At 42.3% G+C, this 24,546-nt stretch overlaps 3 protein-coding genes across 6 annotated transcripts in view; 1 reads left to right on the top strand and 2 right to left on the bottom strand.

Annotated features, from left to right (window-relative positions):
• LOC116771093 (pericentrin-like) overlaps positions 1-20,017 on the top strand; it is a 33,120-nt gene extending 13,103 nt beyond the window's left edge. For 3 of the 4 annotated variants that reach the window (XM_061523089.1, XM_061523087.1, XM_061523086.1), the window contains 28 exons: positions 2,397-2,506; positions 2,754-2,891; positions 3,109-3,359; positions 3,431-3,525; positions 3,617-3,750; positions 3,835-3,937; positions 4,242-4,409; positions 4,781-4,831; positions 5,108-5,458; positions 5,542-5,820; positions 11,186-11,350; positions 11,424-11,538; positions 11,729-11,908; positions 12,081-13,762; positions 13,941-14,125; positions 14,198-14,308; positions 14,414-14,522; positions 14,591-14,652; positions 14,731-14,871; positions 14,945-15,233; positions 15,313-15,497; positions 15,580-15,700; positions 15,772-15,951; positions 17,366-17,514; positions 17,660-17,752; positions 17,972-18,069; positions 18,421-18,487; positions 18,588-20,017. In XM_061523089.1, the coding sequence (XP_061379073.1) occupies positions 2,397-2,506; positions 2,754-2,891; positions 3,109-3,359; positions 3,431-3,525; positions 3,617-3,750; positions 3,835-3,937; positions 4,242-4,409; positions 4,781-4,831; positions 5,108-5,458; positions 5,542-5,820; positions 11,186-11,350; positions 11,424-11,538; positions 11,729-11,908; positions 12,081-13,762; positions 13,941-14,125; positions 14,198-14,308; positions 14,414-14,522; positions 14,591-14,652; positions 14,731-14,871; positions 14,945-15,233; positions 15,313-15,497; positions 15,580-15,700; positions 15,772-15,951; positions 17,366-17,514; positions 17,660-17,752; positions 17,972-18,069; positions 18,421-18,487; positions 18,588-18,678 (5,703 nt within the window). In that variant the 3' untranslated portion in view covers positions 18,679-20,017. The remainder of the gene's footprint in view (positions 1-2,396; positions 2,507-2,753; positions 2,892-3,108; positions 3,360-3,430; positions 3,526-3,616; positions 3,751-3,834; positions 3,938-4,241; positions 4,410-4,780; positions 4,832-5,107; positions 5,459-5,541; positions 5,821-11,185; positions 11,351-11,423; positions 11,539-11,728; positions 11,909-12,080; positions 13,763-13,940; positions 14,126-14,197; positions 14,309-14,413; positions 14,523-14,590; positions 14,653-14,730; positions 14,872-14,944; positions 15,234-15,312; positions 15,498-15,579; positions 15,701-15,771; positions 15,952-17,365; positions 17,515-17,659; positions 17,753-17,971; positions 18,070-18,420; positions 18,488-18,587) is intronic. The other variant, XM_061523088.1, reaches the window with a different exon arrangement.
• Positions 15,985-17,259, bottom strand: LOC116771094 (uncharacterized). Its single transcript, XM_032662797.2, has 5 exons — positions 17,075-17,259; positions 16,862-16,982; positions 16,712-16,793; positions 16,512-16,632; positions 15,985-16,434 (listed from the first exon to the last, which is right to left on the bottom strand). The coding sequence occupies exons 1-5, from the start codon at positions 17,125-17,127 to the stop codon at positions 16,164-16,166; spliced, it is 648 nt and encodes a 215-aa protein (XP_032518688.2). The 5' UTR covers positions 17,128-17,259; the 3' UTR covers positions 15,985-16,163.
• Positions 19,565-24,532, bottom strand: LOC116771468 (trichohyalin-like). The gene is made up of 13 exons (XM_061523093.1): positions 24,282-24,532; positions 23,685-23,845; positions 22,919-23,094; positions 22,639-22,842; positions 22,352-22,472; positions 22,039-22,209; positions 21,824-21,945; positions 21,607-21,750; positions 21,430-21,529; positions 21,193-21,369; positions 20,852-21,022; positions 20,254-20,355; positions 19,565-20,085 (listed from the first exon to the last, which is right to left on the bottom strand). Exons 2-13 carry the CDS (start codon positions 23,838-23,840, stop codon positions 20,056-20,058), a joined length of 1,674 nt encoding a protein of 557 aa, XP_061379077.1. The 5' UTR covers positions 23,841-23,845; positions 24,282-24,532; the 3' UTR covers positions 19,565-20,055.
• Between the last annotated feature and the right edge of the window lie 14 nt (positions 24,533-24,546).

Genomic DNA, 24,546 nt, shown 5'->3' with positions numbered 1-24,546 from the left:
TCAATTATGGTCGTGACACTGATCATTATAAATTGTTTATAAAGTAATGAATATGGCTAAACTGTACAGTATACATACCCTTATATAGCAAACGTAGTGTTAGGATACGTTCATATATATTGTTTTTACTTAAAATTTGTTAGTAAACTGTTTAACGACGAGCGTAGCGTCCCGAGCCCTCCCGCTCCGTGGTATCGATCCCCCGTTCTCTTCCCTCCGATGAATGGCTCGTACTATCACCGTAGTAAACACACACACGTGATCATTATAATTTACATTTACATATGTGTAATACTAAAGTATAACGCTCCGTCGTCCCAGCGGCAACTCGTGCAGCTTCAATATTATAACCGTGCGTGTGTTTACAGTACGGCCATATAAACATCGTCGCTCCCAACTATCTTTTGACATTATTTATAATACAATACATTTGCTACATATTTAGAAGCGGTTCAGTGTGTTCTGCGCGTGTTTTCATTGAGATGCATTAAATGTGTCGCTGACAAAGATTCCTTGTAGACGGCACCGACAGTATAACAAATTTTATTTAGTATGTCAGTCTGAGACGAATCTCGTATCCCTGTTCATATTAAACTGTCATATAGTAACATAAGTGGGACAGTTCGTGACATACAGCCGTCCGACACATCAATAATGTGTCTTATGCCTTTGACAGTAGACGTTATAATAGGCTGTATCAATATCGTCGTATGTGAACGTGAGTCGAGACGCGCCACGTGTTGACGTGTTTCAACTATTTCAGTTAACAGCTGTGTCTGTGTTGTTTGTTTGTTTACGAACGTCCCGCTACACTCTTCACATTTATTCGATTTAAGTTTATTTAAGTTTGTACTCATACAGATCGTACGTGAGGGTAGTTGTAAATGACACTCACTAATGAGGCAGCTTGTATAGTCGTTAAGGAAAGTTCGGTTTTTATATGTGAATTGTGATATATAATATTTGTTATAACAAGTTAGCTGCATTAGCGAATCACATTTAGCTAGCCACGTGAGTACTGATTGCATATTGATAAATAAATATTGAATCTCAAACGTATTCTGCGAGAGAATCAGTGTGGATGTTTGTTTTGTTAGTAATATTAATTTTCATAATACTTTTGTTATGTATATATATATTATAATGTTTCAATGAAACTCACTTATTGCTAGTATCTTATTGAAGGTTTTTCATAAATTTTTCATCATATTCACTTGTAAAATATGAATTTTTCACATAATGACAAGAAGGAATGGTGAGGAAATATTAGTCATTTGAAACTATTTGGTTTCTCGCTTATTTTTCTACACGGTGCTTGAGTTTAACTTTCCTGTACGTCGAAATTATAAGCCACTTACTACTTTTATTAACAAGCTAAAGAAAATTATATCTAACAGAATATTTGTTTCAATGTCGTCAAATGTACACGAATGATTTTTCATACCATTGCCGGTGTATCGTTTAATTATGATTAGTTTATAACAGACGCTCTATATACAGGAGTATTAGTGTTCAATAAGTAAGAGGAAAATTTGTTTCGTAGCTATTTATACAGTCGGTTTAACCGCAAGTGACATACTGTAGCTAACAGAGAATTCCGCTACGTTTAGCGTACGAAATTAGTTCTAACAATACGTTTGCTAAAATATTTGAACCGAATAAGATATTCGGTTCAAATATTAGATAATATAGTCGTTTTCGTTCGATCGTTGATTAGCAGTGAAGTACTTTAGCAATGTGTTTTACGAATACCATATAAACTATTAAATAAGACAATAGAAAAGAGTTCTTAAATAGTATAATATAATTCAAGATGTAAAGTTCAACATGGTTATGCTGAGAAGGTTTCTGGTACGTATCTCATGATGTATGTATGTCTGTACGTTAATATATACTATCGCATTTTAAATGTAAACGTTTTAACGTTTACCAAAGTACTTGTAAAGTTTCACCTTCGTTTAAATGGCGAACGATTAGCGAAAAAAGTATTAATCTTCAATGTATTATTATTTTTATATGTTCGTATGAGACAAGGTCCAGTTCTAAGCTGTATTACATAATAATATAAGAAGAAAAAATACAAGACACAAGTTTTTTTTAACATTTTATTACCTAAAAAAAAAGGGATTTAAAATTTTCTAATTCTAAAGAAGTATGCGTCGTGTAAAACAATGGTTTCCTTTTATCCAAATTGATACAATAAATAGTATTGTAAAAAAAAAATAGATTGTTTTTATTACATTGGCAGAAAAAAAAATGGCTGTATACGTTCTGGAAACTGGTTGTGATGATTTGAACAAACGTAAGCCATTGGTCGAGTACCTCAAAAGCTTCTGCATGAAGTGGTGTGTTACATCGATATCGTTTGTTAGATAGTGATGTTGACCCTGTCACAGTTATCGAGTGTCCGGGACGAGCTGTCCAGCGGCGAGGGAGACAAATGGCGACAAAGGAGGAATAACAGCTTTGACCAGAACCGTCAGCTGGAGGAGGTCACCAGGGAGAGGTGGGTGTCATTACATATACGGTTAAATACTGACATATTGCATGTTATATGACTTGACAAATATCAGCTAGATATGTTATAAGCCGTTTACCTGGTACACTTTCTATAAAAACGCCTTTCAGTGCGGTTTAAATTCCATCTCACTACAATAAATTGTAAATATTACTGCCGTTGATATTAAAAAGGTGTGGATTGAGACGACCACACACAGCGCTCCGATTCACCGCTATGTACTTTGTATCTCCAGGGATGGTCTCCGTCGTGTGGCGGGAGTGCTGCAGCGTGCTGTTTCGTCACTGGTCGCCTACTGCGCCAGCGCCGAGGACGAACTGAACAGGACCGTACTGAACAAACTGTTGGGACACCTGGCCGCCGACGACGACACGTGAGTAGACACAGGGGGAGAGAACGGCGCCAGCCTTCTAGGAAATACATCGCAAGTACAAGGCGCATAGGACTTGGCGGAGCGCCAGGGACGGCGGTTATTAAATTAGAATACTATAAACGAAAAGGAGCGCCGGTCTTAGAATTCACACCCAGATATACAAGCCGGCAGATATCTATGAACTATGACTAGCGATGACCGGTACATCTGTTTCTAGTATTGTGGAGCTGGACTCCCGGCCGTCCACTCCGGTCGCTGAGCTGAGTGTGGTAGGAGAGACGCACGTCCACCTGGCGCCAGACCTGCACTCCATATTGGTGTCGCTGGACGAGGCCGGCGTCAGGGGCTTCCTGCAGCAGCAGAGGGACCTCGGAGACGACATCAAGAGAGAGCTGGACGCCTCGCTCAAGAGGCTTAGGCACGAGGCAAAGGACCTACTGCAGCTGTCCGCGCGTCTAGCCAGCAACAGTTAGTTACACACCTCACTAACACATGATCATCACACTTGCGATCAATCATATATGTGTCTGTTCACACAGAGGCTCGACAGGAGACTAGGATGTTAGAGAACAGCACTCGGGAGGCAAAGGAGGAAGATGAACGAGAATGTATCAACTGTATGATGCAGAGAAAAGTTAGTGTTTAAAACGTTATGAGAGAGAACGTGGATTGAATCATACAGTCACTGTTGACAGAGGTGAATATTAACATTCTTGTTTGTATAGAACGTGGAGGAGGCCATGTCCGAATGTCTCCAACGTGAGAATCTGCTGCGGAGCGACCTCGACGGCGCCATGATGAAGATTGCTCACCTCATGGGACCTCCGGACAGAACGCACTCCGACGACGTCGTGGAGGGGTGAGTGGATGGCAGATGGAGCTGGAGAGTAGATGCAGTGTTCACTTTGAAATGATATATATGTGTAATGATAATATGGCGCAGGTACGGCACGGGCGGGCGCTCCCTGGACGGCCTGACACCGCGGGCCCAGCTCGCTGCGGACCTCGAACACGCGCTAAGGGAGAGGGACGACCTGAAGCAACAGGTGACACACACACACAAGTGCACATGTATATATGCAACACACAACACACACAACCAACTATATGTTTTATAATATTATTGCACGCCGCACAGCTGCTAAGGACACCACCGGTTCACGGCATTTGCTGCCAAAAGGTACACGACCTCACTGTGCTTGGTGAATTAACGAGAAAGTTTTCATGGCATCTGCTTGTATTTGTGAATGTGTTTGTAACAAAGACGTAGTATCTTGAATATTGACTTCATCCATAAAAATATGACCGTCATGTTATGAGTTAAAGTACTGACCGCCGTCCTTCCGTCAGCTGGAGGCGGCCAACCGTCAGCTTCGTTCCACTCGCCAGTTCGTGGAGGAGCAGGCGGCCGAGCGGGAGGCGGAGAGGGACGAGTTCGCCGACAGACTCGCCGAGCTCAGGGACGAGAACAGCAGGCTGGCCGCTCGCCTGCAGACCAACGCCAGGATAGTGAACGAGGTGACCAGGGGGATACAACTAGCTGCGTGTACTGCAGTCTCCACATCGCTTTATTTGCACTTGACACTTTTACTTCTTATATATTTTTTCTTTCAAATTTTTTTTTAACGTTGTGCACGCAATTCTTTAACTTCTCTATCGAGCACTAACTCGGGGTCGGCAAACTTTGAGTCGATCCGTCTATATTGATGTGTATTTTTTATATCTCATCTGCTTATCTTCGGTCGTCGTCTCAATTTACTGATATTCTTTATTATTACATTAAATTCAATGTGTACGATCTTGTCTCTTGTCCTAATCAATCTTCACTATATACACTAACCTAACAATAGTGAAGGTGGGAGTATTAAGTAGGGTGCGGGTGTGTTTAGATGAGCTGCTTGCGTCTCGCTCGGTGTAACTGCCGAGAACACGACCGCCATGTAAGTCCTCACGCCGCCTCTGACCCTAAACACTCATTAGTTGAATAACGCCTTAGCTATCTATAGTATATCGTTTCCATTGCATCTAGAACTATATAAGTATTTCCAATGTAGTGTATATATTACTATATAATGTATTATTTGCTTAACTAATCTTACCTGTGTGTGTTAGTTTCTTGTAGTTTCAATGTAATATTCATGTTACTAATATCTTTGTAGTATGTCTTGGCGTATCATACTCGTTGTTTTACATTATAATTTCAATATTCGGTGAAGGTCGAACAACTCGAAAGTCAGACTCGGGAGATGAATCAGATAATAGCGGACCTGGAGGGGCGGAAGGGCGCCGCGGACGAGGAACTCAAAGCTGCAGAGGAACAAGTGTCCCTGCTGAGAGACATCATTAACAACCTGGAGACTCAGCTGGAGGAGAAGACTGCCCGAGAAGAGGACGTGCTGCGGGAGCTGGGGGACATGAGGAGCACCATAGACGACAGGGACCGGAGGATGAGGGAGCTGCTGGCGGAGCTCGAGCGTTCAAGGGGTCGCGACGCGGAGAGAGAGGCGGCCACCCAGCAGGGAGAGGAGGGGGGCGGTGACGAGCTGCTGGGGACACTCAGAGATGATGTAAGTACGACGCCGCTGGTGGCCAAAATATACTTTACTGTTTATATATGTATACATATATATAAACATAATGTTATTCGCAGGCCAAGCTTCTCGAGGAGCAGATACACAGCAGCGTCGTGCGGCTGGAGGGAGCCTACGAGCGAGCCTCCGGATCACTGTCCGAGCGCACCGAAGACGTATCAGTAACGGGGGCGAGGGCGGGCGGGGAGCGGGGTGGAGGAGGGGCGCGGGGACCTGCTCTAGAGGAACTCAGCGGGGTGTGGGACCAGCTGAAGGCGCTAGAGCGGGCCGGGGACGCCGCCCTCAAGAGGATAGATGACCTTCACATGCAGCGACAGAGACTCAAGGACGTGGCGCAGGTGAGGGGGACATTTATATGACGTCACATTACACTTTTAAAGTGATGATTCTAAATTTTGTTGCTAGGGGTGTGAGTGAAAACAAGATAAGACCTTTTATTCCTTGTTTGTAGAATTATTGGACTAGTTGTTCTAGAAGTGATAGTATTAATTCCTAATCTGATGTTCGGTACCTCTCGATGTGGTGTAAAAGGGAAATGTCCTTTAGAAAAAAGGTCACACTTTATAAGACCTAAATACTTTCATTTATAACGTAAGAGAGCGTGCTTCTAACACGCTCGTCCTTCATCCCTTACCAACTTCAAGTTTTTCAAATTAAATGCACGACATTACTAACTCCGTATGTTAGGAGTCCACGGAAACATATCAATCAAGAGGGCCGACTGCTCTCCGTTGCCGAACTCTCCGATAGTCAAATAACGACTGACCACACAGACATGCATTCCGCATCAACACACTAAAACTACACACATATCGCTTTGACTGGCAAAGACAAGGTCCTTTCAACACGTCGGGCGCGCGAGCTGGCGTCGGTTGAGAGCATGTTGTCACATTATCCGAAGCCAAATTTTCTTCATCGATCTCCAAAGCCGAGGTCCGGTCTCTTAGAGGCACCCTCGGGGCCGGCACACCCCGCATCCTTCAGCCTGTATTTCAAAGCATGTCAAAGAGGAAACTCCGTCCCACTCGGCGGGGCTGTCAAAGCCGATGATGCTAAGAGAAATACACAAGTCGAATAAAATGTTAACAAATGACAGATGACGACTTCGACATTAACAGCACTGACGGTGATGAGGTGGGGAAGCGTTCGCTTGTTGATCCGCGTGTGACGTCACGCTACTGTTAACTACACCATACATCTATTTATGAACACTGTCAGTGTTACTCTCATTGTAAATTGATTTGTTCGTATCACTATCAGGCGCTCTTCATTCCGACATGTTTTCACAGTAATATAAATATATTGGTCGTGTCTCGTCGCCGCTGCTTGTGCGATGTTGTTTCCTGATGCTCTGTTTTTGCTAATTTGCTTTGAAGTCTTTTATACTGGGAGTATTCGTACCGAGCGTGGATGGCGCGTCGTGCGACCGCTGCCAAATGTTGTGGCCGATTTAAAAATACGACGAGCGAATAGACATTAAAGACAGATTTTACATACGGAACAAATATTAACAACAAATTTAAATACAACCGGTTCTGAAGCTCGGCGCTACATGATATAACAGCTATTTTAATTTTCATTCAGCGCTCGTCTGCTGAAACTAGACGCGGTCGCGATAGATAGTGTGAGTTACACGAAGCTACTGCACTGGCGTCAACGCTTTAAATAAAGTTTTAGGACCTGACGAAAATACTTTTAAACGGAAACAAACAAACAGACATCCGTAAAATTGTATAATCATTGCTTTGATTAATTGTTGGTTTTAAATTCCATATTCAAGAATAACATCGCAATGGTGACGTCTTTCACGTTTTAACTGACTACCCTCGACACTAATACAAGTGTGTTCTGTATACTATAAACAGTGTGGTATCTCTGTAATCACAGCATACGTCTTGCTAAGTCTCTCCAGCTCTCCGCGGACACATAAAACACATGTAATGACGTACTTCCGCTTTCATTTCCAGATTATGCATAAAACAAAATATTCAGAATATTCTAAGTCGTTTAACATCGTCATATAACTCATGGGCTGTGATGTTTATTTATAGCTTCCTATGATGCAACCTTTCTTAGAAAAATGTGTTTCAGTAACAAGGAACAAGTTACACACATAAATGTTCTATAAGGTGATACTAAAAAACAAAACGCCTGCGGTCTGCGGACTTAACTAACCTTAATATATGAACTCTCACCGCGACTCTCATTGTACCTCATTAGTCAATACGCACTCCCAGGGCTGAGGATGTGTTCGTCTTTTCTATTTATCTTTTCTACGTCTATTTCTGTTTTCTACTAGTCTTGAATGATCAGTATCATAATATATTTAAAGCCTTAGATATGACGAACGAAAGTAATAAACACCTACCTATATATAATGTTGTGACACTACGAGAGAAATTAATTTATTTTAAGATTATAGACAATAATCTATTATTCTAAAATAAATATATATTATCTGTTTTCTATAAAATCGACCGTTCGCAAAGACGTTATATAATGTATTATGCCTTTGTATGCCATGTTCAAAAAGTGAGAGCGGTAAAACAATTGTAACTTTTTAATAAAATATCTATATTTGTACTTGTTATTGTTAAACCCGAGGGCTGTAGTTACCGCGTCGTTAAAAAGTTGTAACCTATTTAAATATCCTATAACAAAAACTGGAAGACTAACTGCGCCGGCGCCGGAGCGGCAGTCAGCCCTGATGACGTCACGCACATACGCACACATACAGAGCGGGAGCTAAATATAATACGTTTGTTCGGAGCTACGATTTACGGAGAAGGCAAGATTTTCTTTAATCATAATATTCGTAGAACCAACAAATATCGATTTCATGATGTTTAGACAGACTCGTTTCCAATCGAGAAGTGGATTGTTTTCATGTACGTTTAATTTATTTTAATAGTATTGTGAGATGTACTAGTGAGTGCATCTAGTGTGGTGCATCGTTATTTATACCACGTCCAGTGCCCACCAGCCGCGTCCACGTCTCGCGGTCTCTCGGCTCCGGGGCCGTGTCAGCTGTAAGCTGGGTTTCAGTCGTTCCGATGTTCCCGAGCGTGTTCTGCTGCACGAAGGTTGTTCACAGTATATTCAACAAAACATTCATACAATGTTAATACCATTCCTCGACATGACCAACTGACTGCAATGTAACAATTTCTCTAATTGTGTGTTATTATTGTGTGCGTGTGTGCGTGTGTGCGTGTGTGTGGGTGTGGGTGTGTGGGTGTCAGGTCTTTGGGGTGATGTTCTTGTGGACTCATATTAGGAAGTATTTCGCTATGGGCCTGCCAGATTTGACGGTGAGTTCGTATCAATGACATATTTTTTCTTTTTTGGTATTTGAGACTTTATTTTTCATGTGGTTTTTTATATTTTTCTCGTGTCCGCTGTTTGTTCTTTATTTGTGGGTGCTTAAAGTTGTTTACTACAACCATCACACTCGCTGCCAAATTTTCATATTTTGGTTAATTCTCTAATATAATATATTGTACATTTGTATACTAATGATGTTTCTTGAAATCTTTAATAATTAATTGTTTATATATTTGTTATGTTAACTGTTGTTTGTAAAAAAAATATATGTTTTTAAGAATTTAAACACCGTAGTAGTAATCTGAAATATATTTTTTATTTCCCTGAAGAGCCATTGACCAAAAAGTTTATTCTGTTTTTTTTTTGTTCAATTCAAATAATTTTAAATATAAAACAGTCTTTCTATACTGCGTGTCGTAATTAAGCGACAACATCCAATATTTATAAGTAGTGTCGTCGTTAGCCGTGTCCTCGCTAACCTTGTCCGACCTCGTCTTTATTGACAACCTCTCGTCAATGGGTCTTTGCATTTGATCATAACAGAGTCAAGTGTGGTCAAGTGCTGCTCTCTCTATTGTGCCTCTATTGAAGTCACTCTTACTGTAATGGCGATTTTTATTGGTCGAGATTTCGCTTCATTTAAAGTGCAAGTTATAACTCCAATAAATCACACTCAATCCAAAGCTAATAAAGCGCCTGGAATGCTTTATCTTTGAAGTCTTAGCTCCCAATTATGTTCATGTCGATGTATGTTTTTGTTTGTTTTGTAACTACTATTCATTATATTTTGAATCCAGCACAAGACGTGTTGTTGAAGTTCAGTGAACTCTTGTCCTTATAATTAAGATTCTTAATGTTTATTTTTTCACAACCTAATGGACCAACAATTCTAGTTTGTTGTGGCATTATCATATAAACATTTAAAAAGTGAAAGCTATGAACACATCAAGGGTACAATTTGACACATATCATGTACAACGCGCTTATACTAACTAAACGAATTTGTAGAGCCGAATTAAATATAAATATTGTCATCTCCGGTCTGTATCATGTGACTTCTTAGAAATCCAATAGTTATGCCTCGATCCTGCGGGAACAAACCAAAATTTTTAGGTTATTTGTATTCTATATGTTATTCTGGTAGTCCTAGTTTAGTTCTTAATGGGCAATAAATATTTTTGCAGTCGTCCTTTTAGTTTTATAATTTCAGTAGAATTGCTAGTCAATATAAAATTAAAAACGCTATAACGTATAAGGTACACTGAATACTGTGCAAAATATTGTTTTAAAGAAAAGACGACGCAAACGTCTGTTGGCAAAGATCAATGATCACATCGCCGATCTCGAAATATTGTAATAGTTTTAGAGACACTGAGTAATGTTATATTTGCTGTTTGTTGTTGTTGGAAGCCTCGCTAGAATAACACGTGGCAATGTGTACATTGTCTACATCGTCTCAGTGGACCGCTTCCGTTACTGCTATAAAAGATATCAACCATTCGACAGAATTTGTGTAGATCATCTGAAGATAGCGAAGTAAATACCGGTATGAAGTTATCTTTAGCGAATTATATTTGTTCCTGAATGTATTTAATTAAGAGGATTTATTTATCCAAGAACATTTTCCGTTATTAAAAATATAAGTAGATACTACATGATTTTAAGTTTCCACCTGTAATGTAAGACTTAACGAAGTTTAGGAGTATAAAAAATAAATTAATCTAAATAACAAGACATGAAACTTGTCCTTTGTCTTGCTAATGTTACTTAAAATATAATGCTCCTTCATTTATCTAACTGCGAAATAAGATGCTATGTTTGATAATAATTTTAACGGCCAATATAATAAAAGTCTTAATAGATAATACAAAGGTTAAAACATTGATCCGCTGATCTAGTTGACAAGTGTAACTGAACCAGGCCGCGGAGGTAAATTTAACTCCGCTTGCCGATTCTTTTACACACAGGTAGCCTTTACGAAGCCTGTTACTGAATAGAAAGCTATGTTTTTATCGAATTTACCTACAAGCACAGCCTGTAGTATCATCAGGAAATATTTTTTAACCCCCGAATTATTTATTTTGTATTTCGTAAATTATATTTCTGTGTCACATTTTAGTGCTGCATTAATGTTTGTCCCAATTTCTGGACTCTGTTAAATGTTATTATACCTTTTAAGTTTAAGAAGATTATAAAAGTTATTTATACATTTATTATTGTACCCGTTGCTCCAAGTGTTTTTGTTACCAAAGAATCGTATGCTGTGTTCTTAAATGTATCATTATTCCTAAATATATCTTTCTAATGATTTGTTGCTTTACTAGATACTTGTAACCTAATTAATTATCAGTTGTACCACATATGATCTCGTGTATCCAGGAGGTCCGCGCCGAGCGTGACGTGCTCCAGGCACGTATGTCAGAGCAGGCGCTGCGCATATCATCACTGAGTGCGCGTCTCGCGCAACAGCGATGTGACGCTGATGCGCTGGCTCATGACGCCGCGGCACAGCTCTCCGTCAGACTACACGACGCACAGGCTGAGGTGACCACAAACACATACACATATGCACATATACATGATGGCAGCCTCTTTAAATAGAAAATTAACATTACAGGTTCAAAGATTGACGGAGGAGTTGAGTACCAAAGATAAACAGCTGGCGAGATTGAAGCAGAGCCACGAGGAGAGAGACAAGTATGGAGAAACACAACCGGTCTTCGGGAATTCATGTATGTGTGCTCCTTATATATAGCGAGGAGTCGAGTTTGATCCATTGATCTGATAAAGCCATATTATTTACTAACCACTTCTGGGTTATTATATACAAATGAAAACAGTCGTGCATTGACTTTCATTATGTACCTACTCTATGCCCAGGGTGGTATTTGGATAATCATCTCAATATATTTGTGTTTGCAGGTAACCCTAAAGACAGGGCGGCAATGTTAGAACGGGAATTTTCAAACGCTAAATCCAAGATAGAACAACTTGAAAGTTTAGTACGAAGTCTCGAAACTGATAAGGAAAAACTTCAATCAACTGTCAGAGAACAACAGAGGACACTCGCCGAGAAGGAGGAACAGTTGAATGAGATTATGGGTGAGTTGGGATAAGAAATATATATATTATATAACCTCTCATTTGCGTTCGCTAGCGCAGAAATCGAGCATTTTATTAATGTATTTAGTACGTCTATATAATTTAATTGGATTATTTCCAAGTTTGTGTATTATATCTAGGTTAACCAAACTGTTGTTTGATTAATTGACAGCTCTTAATCTGGTGGAGGACCAAAGCGAAGTCATTCAGGCCAAGACGTCCGCCCGGACACTCAGCGATATCGTCTCCATATCAGAGTTCGACGAACAGGATTTAATAATGCGTCGGGCGGAGCTGAAGGGACAGAACGCTAGCATTACAAACACAGACCACAAAGACAAAACCAATTTAAACAAGACTCTACCCCCCGATGTACAAAAACCTAATATGAGTTCATTGAACTTGGACTACGCAGACCATTTCGATGGCACAAACTTTACACCCCGTGCCGACTCACTACCTATACATCTAACATCTACTCAAAATAAGGAGGTTTATAAAAGGAGTGCAAACGAAACGACAATATTTGGTGAAGGGATCAAACATTCTACTGCTCAAAATATACCCGATAATTGCTCAATGTATCCCAACAGAGATGTCTCGGAAAGTAAAAACCTAAGTGTTGAACCGAAAAAGATAAACTTCTCAATGGAACCATCTGACAACAGAACTCACGACGAGGAGTTCGCTTCCTTAAAAGATCTGGGAATAACATTAGACGTGAAACAAGAAAACTTCCCAGACATACTGACACACCTCAAACGTGAAATAAAGAAATCTAGAAGTGAGGTAGAACTGTATAAGGCAGAACTCAAGAATGCCGAGGAACAGCTGTGTGAGTTTCCAGCTTTAAAAGAGGAAGTGGAGGAACTGAAAGGGCTCTTAGAGAACACGATGGCTACCATGGAGAACGACAAGAAGTTTTACGAAAATCAATTGGATACCTTTGCTTCAAACAAGAAACTGCTCGAACAAAGACTTAAAGAATTAACACAAGAAGTTCATGAGAAGTCAAAAGACCTGAATCTGCTCAAGGAAGATATTCTACGAAGAGAAACCATGATATTAGAATTGGCGAAGGAGAAAATGAACTTAGCAAATAAGATTTCTGATTTAGAAATCAAAATAGACGACTTAAATAGCAAGAACATGGCTCTAGTAAAATACGAAGCAGAAAATAAGCAGCTCAAAGAAAAGCTAGCTGAGCTACAGAGACTGGAACAGTTGTTATCAGAAAAAAATCAACAGATTGACAGTTTAAATCAACATCTAGATAGATTAGACGACCTACAGAGATGTTTGAATGACAAAACTGAAGAGATGGAGGGACTGAAACAGGCTTTGAATATGAAAACAAAGGAACTGTTCCAGGTGAGAGACTCGGTCAACACATTAAACACTGACATCGCTAAAGTTATAGAAGAGAACGATCAGCTCAGCCAACAAAATAAAGAACTGAAGTTAAAACTGACAAAACTAGAGAAAGAGCAAGAAAACGCCACGATTAGGCTTCAGAACAATGAGACGGAACTCAACAGGGTCAACTCACAAAACAGCGACCTCGCGGCGAGAATAGAGGAGCTGAAGGTATTACACGACACACTGGCGGATAAAGAGACGGAGATAGAGATATTACACGAAGACATCAACCTGTACCATAACGAGATAGCGGCGTTGAGAGAACAGCTGAAGATGGTGTCGCGGAGCCCGTCGCCCAGGAACAAAAACACTGAAGCCGGCAATACTGTGGACAGGCAGGCCACTAATGATAGGAAGCAGTTGGTGAAAATCAAAAAACAAATATCTCTGTTGCAACACGAGCTTGACTTCCAGAAAAAGGAACTCAATGATAAGGTGGGTCACTCTAAGCCATTTTGTATTAATTTGCTATTAAAAATTACCGCATATTAGTTGAAAACCGTTCCTTTCGACGCTTGCCTACAATTTCACGCTAGTATTCAAAATAAATTTTAAGTAGTTGAAGTGTACTTCCACCTAAGGATAACGTGTTTTTTATAATCTTCATGGATAGGCATTCGAATTAGCTAAGGCTAAACTGGACTTGACGGAAGCTCGGAATAATATAAGTCAGATGAGTAAGCAAATATCTGACAGCGAGCAGCTACAGATGGCCTGGAGCGAGCAGCAGCAGCAGCTGGAAAAACTAGCTCAAGAAAAGGAACAGCTGGAGCGACAGCTGGAGACCGTTCTAGCCAGGTGGAGTTGAGAGTACCGATTATGTTGTTTTAATATCTATGTACTATGTGACTCATGTTTTTTTTTGGACAGACTGCGGGAGGAGACCGACGTAGGCGAGTTGAGGCACAAGCTGTGCGCTGAAAGTGAACGATGTGGTCAACTGGAGCGGGAACTGAGGCGACTTCGAGAGACGACTGACAGGTGGGTCGCGGCACTACGAAGGAACGATATAGCACGGGGACGTCACGACACGGTAACGATCTAGACTAGAATGTTACTAATGTTACTGACGTGTCGTCTTTGCAGACCCCGTCCGTCGCCAAGCCGTGCGCGTTCACCCACGGCGGAGCTGGAGCGGGCGGTACGCGACCAGCTAGACTACTCACACGCCTTGGACGACGACATCATGGACCAGGTGCCTGAGCCGAACGTCACATACAATAATATTATTTGGACAAATTCTAATAATCTCCTTTTCCCTAGATTTTGTCTGCTAGCAGCGACGAACGAGAGGATATTCCGAGACTCGTTCTCAATTCATCCAAGTGAGTGTTATACCTCGACTTTGATTGATTGATACCTCGACAAAGAGTGATCCGTTATATGATTCACAATGTACATAGTCAGTCTACGAGCTCGATGAAATCGACATCGTCGGAGCGCATGCAGCGGCTGCGGAACGACAACGAGAAGCTGCAGCTGAAGTTGGAACACCTGGAGTGTAGATTAAAGGATAAGGACGCGCTCATTTCTGAACTCAACAGGTAATTATTAGTTTTAGAACGTTTGCAACGTCGTCGATTTGTTTTATGATGTCGTCCGTGTCTCGTTCCTTAGAGTACGAGACAAGCTGTCCAGTGAGTGTCAGTCGGGGCGGCTGAGGCTGGAGGCGGAGCGCGACCGCTCGGCGCGTCTGGCCCTGCTGCTGGACTCGCACAAGGACACGGCCAGCTCGCTACACGACCAGGACTCCAGCATGATCGACATGCTCAAGAGACGACTCGAGACCGCCATGAAGTCCGAGATGGAGGCGCAGCAGCGGGAGAGGGACCTGCTGCAACGGCTGCAACAACTGGACCGAACGCTGCCGGCAGCGACCTCCCCCACGGACCAACTCAAACAGGAGGTGACCGTCGCGACGCTCGTCTCATAGTATTTTAAGGAACTGGACAGAATTATTTATACTTGTTTGTTGATATTCTCAGGCGGAGGACCGGGCTCGACTGCAGAGCTCGCTGAGCGCGGCACGGCTCCAGCTGGAGGCCGAGCGGCGGCGTGCTGGAGAACTGCACGCGATGCTCGACCACGAGAGGAACAAACACAGAAGAGACCTGGACGAAGCGGCCGCCACGGCAGCCGCCCTCAGGGGGGAACTGGCAGAACTCAGGAGGTACCCTCACCGAACACAATGAGCGTCATTCATAGGCTCGGAAAACACTTGGTACAACTAAATAACGTTTAAATATTACTAGATTGAAACACGAATCCGGCGTGGAGCTGGTGAGGACCAAGGAGCTGCTGCACACGCAGAGCGACACCATCGCACAGCTCGAGAAGAAGTATTCCGCCAGGAGTAAACACAATGATACTATCGTGAGTTTACACCGGACAGACTCTTATACAGGTTTCGATTTTAGGGACTACTTTATGTTTCCTTTTTACAGACGGGCATCGAAAACGAAAAAACAGATCTGGCTCGTGAAATGGCAACCCTCCGACGGTGTCTGACGGACGCACCCCAGGCACAGCTGCAGCAGCTGCTGGAAGAGAGACAACAACTGAGAGACACCATCAGGGATCTAAGAGGACAGCTGGAGGCGAGGAACGACGACAAGGAACAGGCGGTTAGTATGTAGGCGGACAATGAAACTAGTAGCTTGTGTTATTGACGTGTTTATTATAGAGAAGGATGCGGTTATGGACACAGCGGACCGCTGGCTGAACTCATGGCACCCATGCTAATGTTAATATGGCTACATTATATATTTTTTTATGTGATATATCAAATGGTTTATAAATAAAATTTATCGAGAAAGAATAAGAGGTAATCTTCGGCCTACTGCTTGTGTGCAACATTGATGTGACTGCCGTCGTCGAGGTAGTCGGTGAGTATCGGCAGGTCGTCCCCGGGCGCCTCGCCCTCCCCGTACAGAGGCTCGATGGCCCACAGTAGAAGGGCGTGCGCGGCCAACAGGCAGCCGTACACGACGTACATCACCGCCGTACACAGCGCCAGCAACAGCGGGCGGACTCGCAGCCCGCGCTCGCCGCGCCCCACACCGCTCCAGCTGCTCTCCGTCCACGACTTCGAGTACTGACACGCGTTACTGCACTGACATATACAACGTGAAGAGGAAAGCAAACGATGACCGCCGACACGAGAGCGAGGACGAAACAGTCTCACCGCACGACGGGCAGGGATCGCTCCAGGAGAGCGGCGGCGCAGTGCAGGGCGTGCGTCAGCAGAACCACGCACACCCACACGCCCAGCAGGTACGGCGGCCAGCGGAAACTGCTCAGAGCCGCTGAGGAAGGAGGCACCGTTACCGACAGAGGCACACGCACTCACTCATACTCACTAACTAGACGAGCAGGAATGCTCACCATGCACCAGATCCCTCCCGCCCGCGCGGTGCCGCGTCACTCGCAGGCCGTGCTCCGACACCGGCTTGTCTATCTGTGACGACTGAGAAACAGATCGTTAACAGGTTTCCGTGACGTCACTCACTACGTTAACGACTGCCAGAAACGTACCGTTGGTAAAACTTTATCCTGCGCGACCGGCGGCTTCTTGTCCCGCTCCGCGTCTCTCTCCGTCACTTTGGTGTCGTCGGTGAGCTCCGCCTTGTGGACGGACGGATGGTCGCCGCACATGCTACGATCATAATAATTATTAAGCATGTCTCCGACGGTTCACGCCGGGTCGGGTTATCGCGAGGTGACCGTGAGTAGGGCGGGTCTACATACACCATATCCGGTATCATGGGCGCGTCTCTTCTCCCCGTGTCGATGGTTTCCATATTCCTGCTCCCTATACTCCGTTAAGTTCTCATCGTTAACGTATCAGTATTAATACAAAAAGTAAAAATATACATATAGAAAAGTCACTCGTTCATGTTTCTCCGTGACGGACGTTCGGGTGTTGTGATTGACGGACGTCAAAGTACTTCTTTTTTTAAATATTTGTTTCTATGACCTTTACAGTAATCCTTCTTCGTGCGCGGAGGATCGTTTGTGTGATGTTGATCTTCGTTTCAGATCCGCTACCTCCACAGTCGCTGGGTCCGGCTGGAGAGTTGTCGCAAGGCGCTGGTGTGGCAGAAGAGGTACCTGCAGAGGATGGTTGCGGGCTACGGGGACCTGGAGAGGAAGCTGGGGGTGAACGAGAAGGCCAGGACGACATTCAAGTTAGTCTGACATGCGACAAAATAATACTTGTACATTAATCTTTGTTTGTCATCACGTGTACAAGCCTTATAGGTGTTCAAATAGATACATATCATTAATATATTATGTTGTTTGTCACGTCACGCCTTGTGTTGTTGTCGTCAGGAGCGTGGCGTGGTCGTGTGTGGCCGTCCTCCGCATGTCGTTCCTGGTGAGGCGTCGGAACGCCGCCCGGAACGCCGCCTCCGCGCTCGCACAGTCAGTACTCACACACTCATACACACACACACACACACAAATCGAGGGTTTCAAATATGAATGTATCTCTGTAAATTTCTTATTACAATTTTGATTCACAGTTCCTTTTAAATTAAGGCCAATTTTAAAAAGCAACATTTCCAAAGGAGCACTAGAGACATTCGATCCGGAGTTCGTTCACCCTGTCAGTCAGTGAGTCCTATGTCTCTCCTCCTGCAGGTCGTTCGCTCCGTGTACTCCGCTCGCCCGCCCCCCGCCGCTGGCTCATCGCCTCCTGCAGCAGGACATGAAGCTGTGCCTGCCGCTCTCCCCCACAGGTAAACGTGGTCAAACGTGGCCAACTCCGAGTCTGCTGGATAGATTTTCATGCCTAAGCGCATGGCTGCTATTTCTTCAACGGACTACTTCAAATTAATTTCGATGTACTTTATTAGTTCCACACTCGTAAGCTCGTACATTCATTAAAGCAAGGTTTTCTAAAGCGACTAATTTTAAAAATAATACTTTTGGGAGGGTAACCGAGTGACCGCTCAGTAGACATCATCACTGTATAGTCGCTTTTCAGGTAACATCGGAGAATCCTAGATAGGCTTCCAATGTTATTGTATTCAGTTACATTTTTTTTATTCAAGAGATATTCTGTGTGTAATGTGAGTGTTTGTGTCCAGTGGGCGACGTGTTGCCGCGGTCTCCGCTCGTGGCGAGTTCTCCGCGCGAGGAGCGAGGCTTGACCAGGTGAGGCGGTCTTCCATGTTTGGAGCTGTGTGTGCGTGTGTGTGTGTGTGTGTGTGTGTGTATTGTAATCAGTTATTATATAACAAGCGTGTTGTGTCAGGTGTCCTCGCGGAGAGGCGGCCTCCTCCTACACCCACAGACTGGACTCCGTGAGCCGCCGCCTGGCCGCGCTCCAGCACAGAGACAACTGACCAGCCGCCGCCGCCTAGTGCGTCACACACCCGACACTCACAGAACGTGATCTCGGACGGTGTCATTATTATAGTTAAGAAACTCTCTTTGGTGCCTTCGTTGATAGCTTAAGATTCCCAAGCGGGATGTGATGTAGTACCAGACCACCACGATTACCAAATATTAATACAGAGACGGGACGACTGGACGCGTGACAGATATTTATTGAAGGCGTGCCGGTCGTCAGACGCGAGCACCGTCTCTTAGGTTAAGTTAGTTTAGTGCCAAATCGAAGAATGTTTTAATTATTGTGTTACTTAATTTATTTTTATATTTAGTTTTTAATTTCGTTTGTAAGTTGTTACCACTCCGCCTATATGACTGTAATGAGTGGGTTATGAGAGATGTTCGTACATTTATATTTGCTTTATATACCGTTATTTTTAGAATATTCTCGAGCAGCGCGAACTACGATCGCTTTAAGTTTTGAAACATTATAAAAATTAAATGTTTATTAGGTTGAAATTTACCTCAGAGTTATATATACACACGAACTGCAATTCGCAACGTCTTAATGTTATAATGTGTAGTTCGATACCTCCTCTAGTAATCGTAAGCGCAAACCTTGCCATATCATTGTAATATATTAGATTAAGGGACGGAGGCCGTTAGACTTGCAGTGTAACGGACGAAGTCTTCTATGTTAGACGAGAAAGTACAATTAGGATAAGATACTGACGAGGGTGACCGACCACTGCCGGCGATTGCCGACGATTGCCGACGATTGCTGACGACGACCGAACGAGTGACGAAGACTTACTTTAGTATTATGAAGTCCGACTGCGAAACTTGTTGTTTATAGCGAAGTTTACTGCTTTATTATATCCATACATTTTATACACATGACGTTTACTTCTTTTATTTATTATATGTTACTGCAGACTAGGTTTACTTTGGTCGAGTGAAACTAAATAGTATTTTATGACATTTTATTTAGTCCAGTGCTCTATCATTAATCATAATCCGCAGACAATGTTGTAAGCCAAAGGGAACCGCGAGTTGCTGTGTTAAGATATTTCATGTGTTGAGCGCCGACGTATTCATTCTGACCTTAGAATCTCAGTTCACCTCTCGACGATCTACACTCAATGCGACCAAAGATCTTGTATTCTATAGGCTACTTCCAAACCACTAGTGAGTCACTTTAGGAGAGACTCGCATCCCAACGAACGCTATTGTATAATTACTAGAAATTTGTCCTGACACGACTCTAGTCACAGGCGGCACGCCGGCGCCATACGCTCTCTGATCTACAGACATTATAAAGTTAATATAAATAATAAATGATTATTTTGGATATGTTGTTGTTTCACTCGCCACACTCGCAGCGCCGGCCGCTACTCCGCGGACGGCAGCTTCAGCTCGCTCTGGAATTAAGAGATTTTAAATATTTATATTGTTACGATTAAACCCATATCTTTATTCCTTATCAAAGAAAAGACAAAAGAAGAATTTATTTTTTCCTATCATTTCTCTCGCGATTGTAATTTCAATGGTATGTTTGTCATAATATCATAATAATTAGTTTCTGAAACCTTCGACGGCTTCCTCTGTAGTCCGTTGGCGGGCGCGGCTCTCTTGTAGTCTTGTTCGGGAGGCGGCCGCTCGCTGGGCGCGGACGGACCGGCCTTCTGCGACTAAATTATATTTGCCGAGTGATGTAGGAAAGCTATGTATACTTAAATAAGCAGCTAGCTGCGTAACACGTTCCAACCACTTCCCTTAACACCAATAATTTGACCGTTTCCCTTTCATAAACAAACGGACAGTAAGGAGTGTCGGCGACTACTTCAAAATGAAAGTCCTTGAAAATGGCGTTATTAAATATACAATGAAAATTTGCATTGTGAGTATAACCTGCTTGCTTTGCTCAAGCCAAGGTTTATTTAACTGTGGCCTCGAAATAGATATCGTGAAGGAGGTTTGTTGCTATCTTTCTGTTTATTATATCAATTAATTTTCTTTATTTCGAGATGGATTGGGTTATTAACGGATATTGGGCGAATGGAAAAAAGAGAAGGGAGAAATTACCTGTTGCCACCTTCATTCTATAGATTGTTAAAGTTGTGATAGAATATTTACAGTAGTGTTATTGCTGGGTGCCAATTTATTTTGTTTCGTCTCAGTAAATACCTTGGGATCGTTCAATCCGTCTCTCTTATCGTCATCGAAGACGGGAGGCTCGGGGTAGCGGTAGTGTGGGTCGGGGAGCGACAGGTCCTTGGGACCGTAACGAGGGAAGTGCTCCTGCTGGGACGACGGCAGCTCCGGCATCGGGTACAAGCGGTACAGCTTACAGTAGCGCTACAGAACAGAACGGCTCACTCATGTTAAAAATCACACTCCCTGTGTCCGACACCAGGACGAAGACAAAGTTCGTAGGCTTGGAAAAATTAATCCATCTCAACCCGTATTGACGTTTGAAAAGCAAAGCGACTCAATCAGTGATATCGATGGTAGTTCTGTGTCCGTACCCGCAAGGCGTGTGTGAGCGCGTATGTTGGTCGCTGGTGGTCGCGCGCCTCCTGCAGCAGCGCGTGTCCGTGTGTGAGCAGCTTGTTGTCGGCGTCCCGCAGTTTGCTCTCCGCCAGCTCGCCGTAGAAGTACCGAGTCTCCGCCAGCTCGCGCGCCTCACGGTCGGCCCGCTCGTGCTGGAATACTTGGCATGAGAGGATGCTGATTTCAATGCATTACTCGCCTACGGAACTCACCCACTGCTTTATGATATCCTCACGATACTGCTTTATTTTCGTTTCCTTTTCATCTCGAAGGCGAGCTCTGAAGTCTTCGTATATTTCTGCATTCTTAAATCTGCGTCATAATTGATTATATATAATTTTTTTCTTAAATGTTAAGAATACACATCCTCATGTAGCCGCCGTCCCGACCTGTTCATGACCTCCCACTGTCTCATGGTGTTGAACTCGTGCAGTGTCTGTTGTTGTTGCTTTAGGAACTGTTCCCTGGCCGCCGTGCGCTGCGCTCTGAACTGCTCCCTCTTACGGGCGTCTGCCTGACGCCGGGCCTCCGCACTGTGCAAAAGATTGCCAGTTACTTTTATATTTGTTATTTTAAATGTTCTGTAAACAAAAAGATTATACTTACATTTCTTCCTTCTCCTTGATTGCTTTATCTAGTATCTTCTGTTCTTTCTCTTCTCTCGCCGCGTCTCCGGATTCCAGCTTCTGACTTATTTTCTCCAGCACCTGCAGCTTTTCCGCTTGGATCTTAAATAGCATTGATATATATTTTAATAAATTGTTGTATGACGGCGTCTAATGTTAGCCGTCTTTGTGACGTCAAAGCGTTGCCTGCTCAACCTGTTTCTCTGTGTCCCTCCTCCTCTTCTCTACCCTGGCCTGTGTTTTCTGTAGCAGCTTTATGAGCTTGTCATCCAGCTGGTCTCGGGCTCGCACTTCCTCGCGCCGCGTCGCTGCCTCGTAGCGGGCCTGTTCCAGATCGCTTAAAATGCGAGACTTTTCAGCAGCACACTGAAACATTCCAAACAAATATTATTCAGTATCGCATAGGACATTCAAATTCATTTGTCTTTCTAGAAATTCAACTGCGTCATAACGACACGTTTTATTTTATCGCTGTAATGTTTTTACGCTTAGTAATCTCATATCTTACAAATTCTTCCTCAAACTTCTTGATAGCCTCCATTTGTTCCCTGGCTTTAATATTGTCGATCTTTTGTAAATTCAACTCCATCTCGTATTCTTTGCGATTGCGCTCCGAGACCTCGTGAGCTCTGCAAGTTTTTCGAGTGAAATACTTTTGTACGATTTATAGCTTATAGGTATATAATATTGGTGAACCTTGAAAATTAAGCTTATATCACTTGAGTAAAAGGAAAGATTAATATTGAACGACAATTAATAGATGAATTTGCTTAATTAGTAAGAATCTGAACTAACTGTTCCAATATATCCTTCTGGTGTTGCTTGTTAGCCTGGAACCTCCTCTTCTTCTTGGTTTCCACAAGCTCGTTCCACTCCTGCGCTTTACGGATGACGTCATCATCGTCTTGTTTCTTCCGTTCGTCCGCCTCCTGTTTCAGTTTCTCCTTGAACTTGAGCTGTTCTTCGCGCTCCTTCTGAATAGCCGTCTCTATCACCGCGCTAATAACATTAACATATGTTTAACATGGTCTTATATTTTTAAAATATCTCTAATATTTGATTTTAGATGTTTTACCTGAGCAGTAGTTTGGGAGCGTCCTTGTTCTTGAAGACCGTGTCTCTGGCGCTGTACATGAGCCTCTGCTGCTCCTCCCTTTTCCGTTTCACATATCGCTGGTAGAAACGAGTGTTGGCCTTCTCCGCGGCCTCCACTCGAGCGCGACGCAACTCTTCGTTCCTCTTGTTTACATTCTATAATATTGTTTTTTACACTTTACCTAACAACTCTCTTAAATCTCACCGAAGTTTATACTTCCTAAGCAAAAATTTATAAAGGGAACAGTTTAAAAAAAAAACTGTAAATGCTCTTCAATATACTATGATACTTAAAATTTGGAAGCAGCTTAAGTACCATTTGTCCAAAATTTATCACGAACCAATGGGAAACTTTTGAACAAACAAAGAAAATTAGATACTTGGTTTAAACATTTATTGCTAAATAAGCTGAATCAAAAATTCATAATATTCAAATTTACAGCAACAGAGGACCTTTGCTTTTGTTTTTTAAGAAAGTATTCTTTTATATATCTGATTACAATATTGGGTATTTTTAGATATTCATAAAATGCGAAGTGTTGAAGATTATACCAAAGCAGATGCAAATATTAATTTTATAATATATTTGAAGTAACTTTTTTGACAAAATTACTACAGTTGTTTGCAAAAAAATTAACCAGGCCTAAAAATAAACAAAAACTATATTTACTTTACTTCCATATGCACTACTAACAATTTCCTTGTTGAATACCTATTAGTCCATACATATACTAGTGTCCTTATACCTCTAAGGAATTCGGCCATTGCTTCGTCATCTCGCGGCTAGTCTCGTTCTGGTACTGCAGATACTCCCGCCGCCTCACTGTCTCCGGGTCTTCTCTGCCCAGGTCCGTCCAGCGCTTGATGCGCGACCACTCCTCTTTTGTCATTGCTATCGGCATTGTTACTGCAATTCAAATAATTGATCTATATATCCCCTGAGGGCTCTAATGTATCATGCAATCTAGTTACTTCGATCTATTATGAATTTATCGATTTAATAAATGGTGTGACACCTGAAGTTAAACTTAACTGTCGAGTTAAAGACATATTTCTGAAAGAGATCAAAATCAGTGAGAGACATAAATAGGAATACTTTTGTTATGTCTTATAATACCTGTAGTGAAAAAACTATTGTGCCATACAAAGAATTTTATGAAACAATAAACAACTATTTAAATTGTCGTCACGATGACGACCGATAAAAAGTGAAAGAATAACAGAATACAAATAAGAATGAAACAAAGATGAAAATAGGATATTTATTAAAGTACTAAAAGGTTTCATTTTAAACATTTTTATATTGAATATTTTTTTCTATTATGGAAGGTTTCCTTACTTACTTTAAAATGGGAAAAGCTTTTGCTTTCTTATTATTAAAATATAAAGTAGCTATCAAAGATTTAATATTTTTCTTCTATCAAAAATGACAGTAGACCTTTAAATTCTCAATTCAAAAGAACTTTCTTCTGCTCTCGCTAATTTCCTTTACATAAATAATAAAAATGGAAGAATTAGTGTCAAAGAGATTTAATGAAAGATAAGAATCTGGATTAAATAAAAATATGTTAAAAATTGCCGATGTAGAAATAAAAGTGGAAATGTTTG

This window comes from Danaus plexippus, chromosome 17, assembly GCF_018135715.1.
Source record: "Danaus plexippus chromosome 17, MEX_DaPlex, whole genome shotgun sequence".
Taxonomy (NCBI): Eukaryota; Metazoa; Arthropoda; class Insecta; order Lepidoptera; family Nymphalidae; genus Danaus; species Danaus plexippus.
This window is presented reverse-complemented; position numbering and strand designations above follow the sequence as displayed.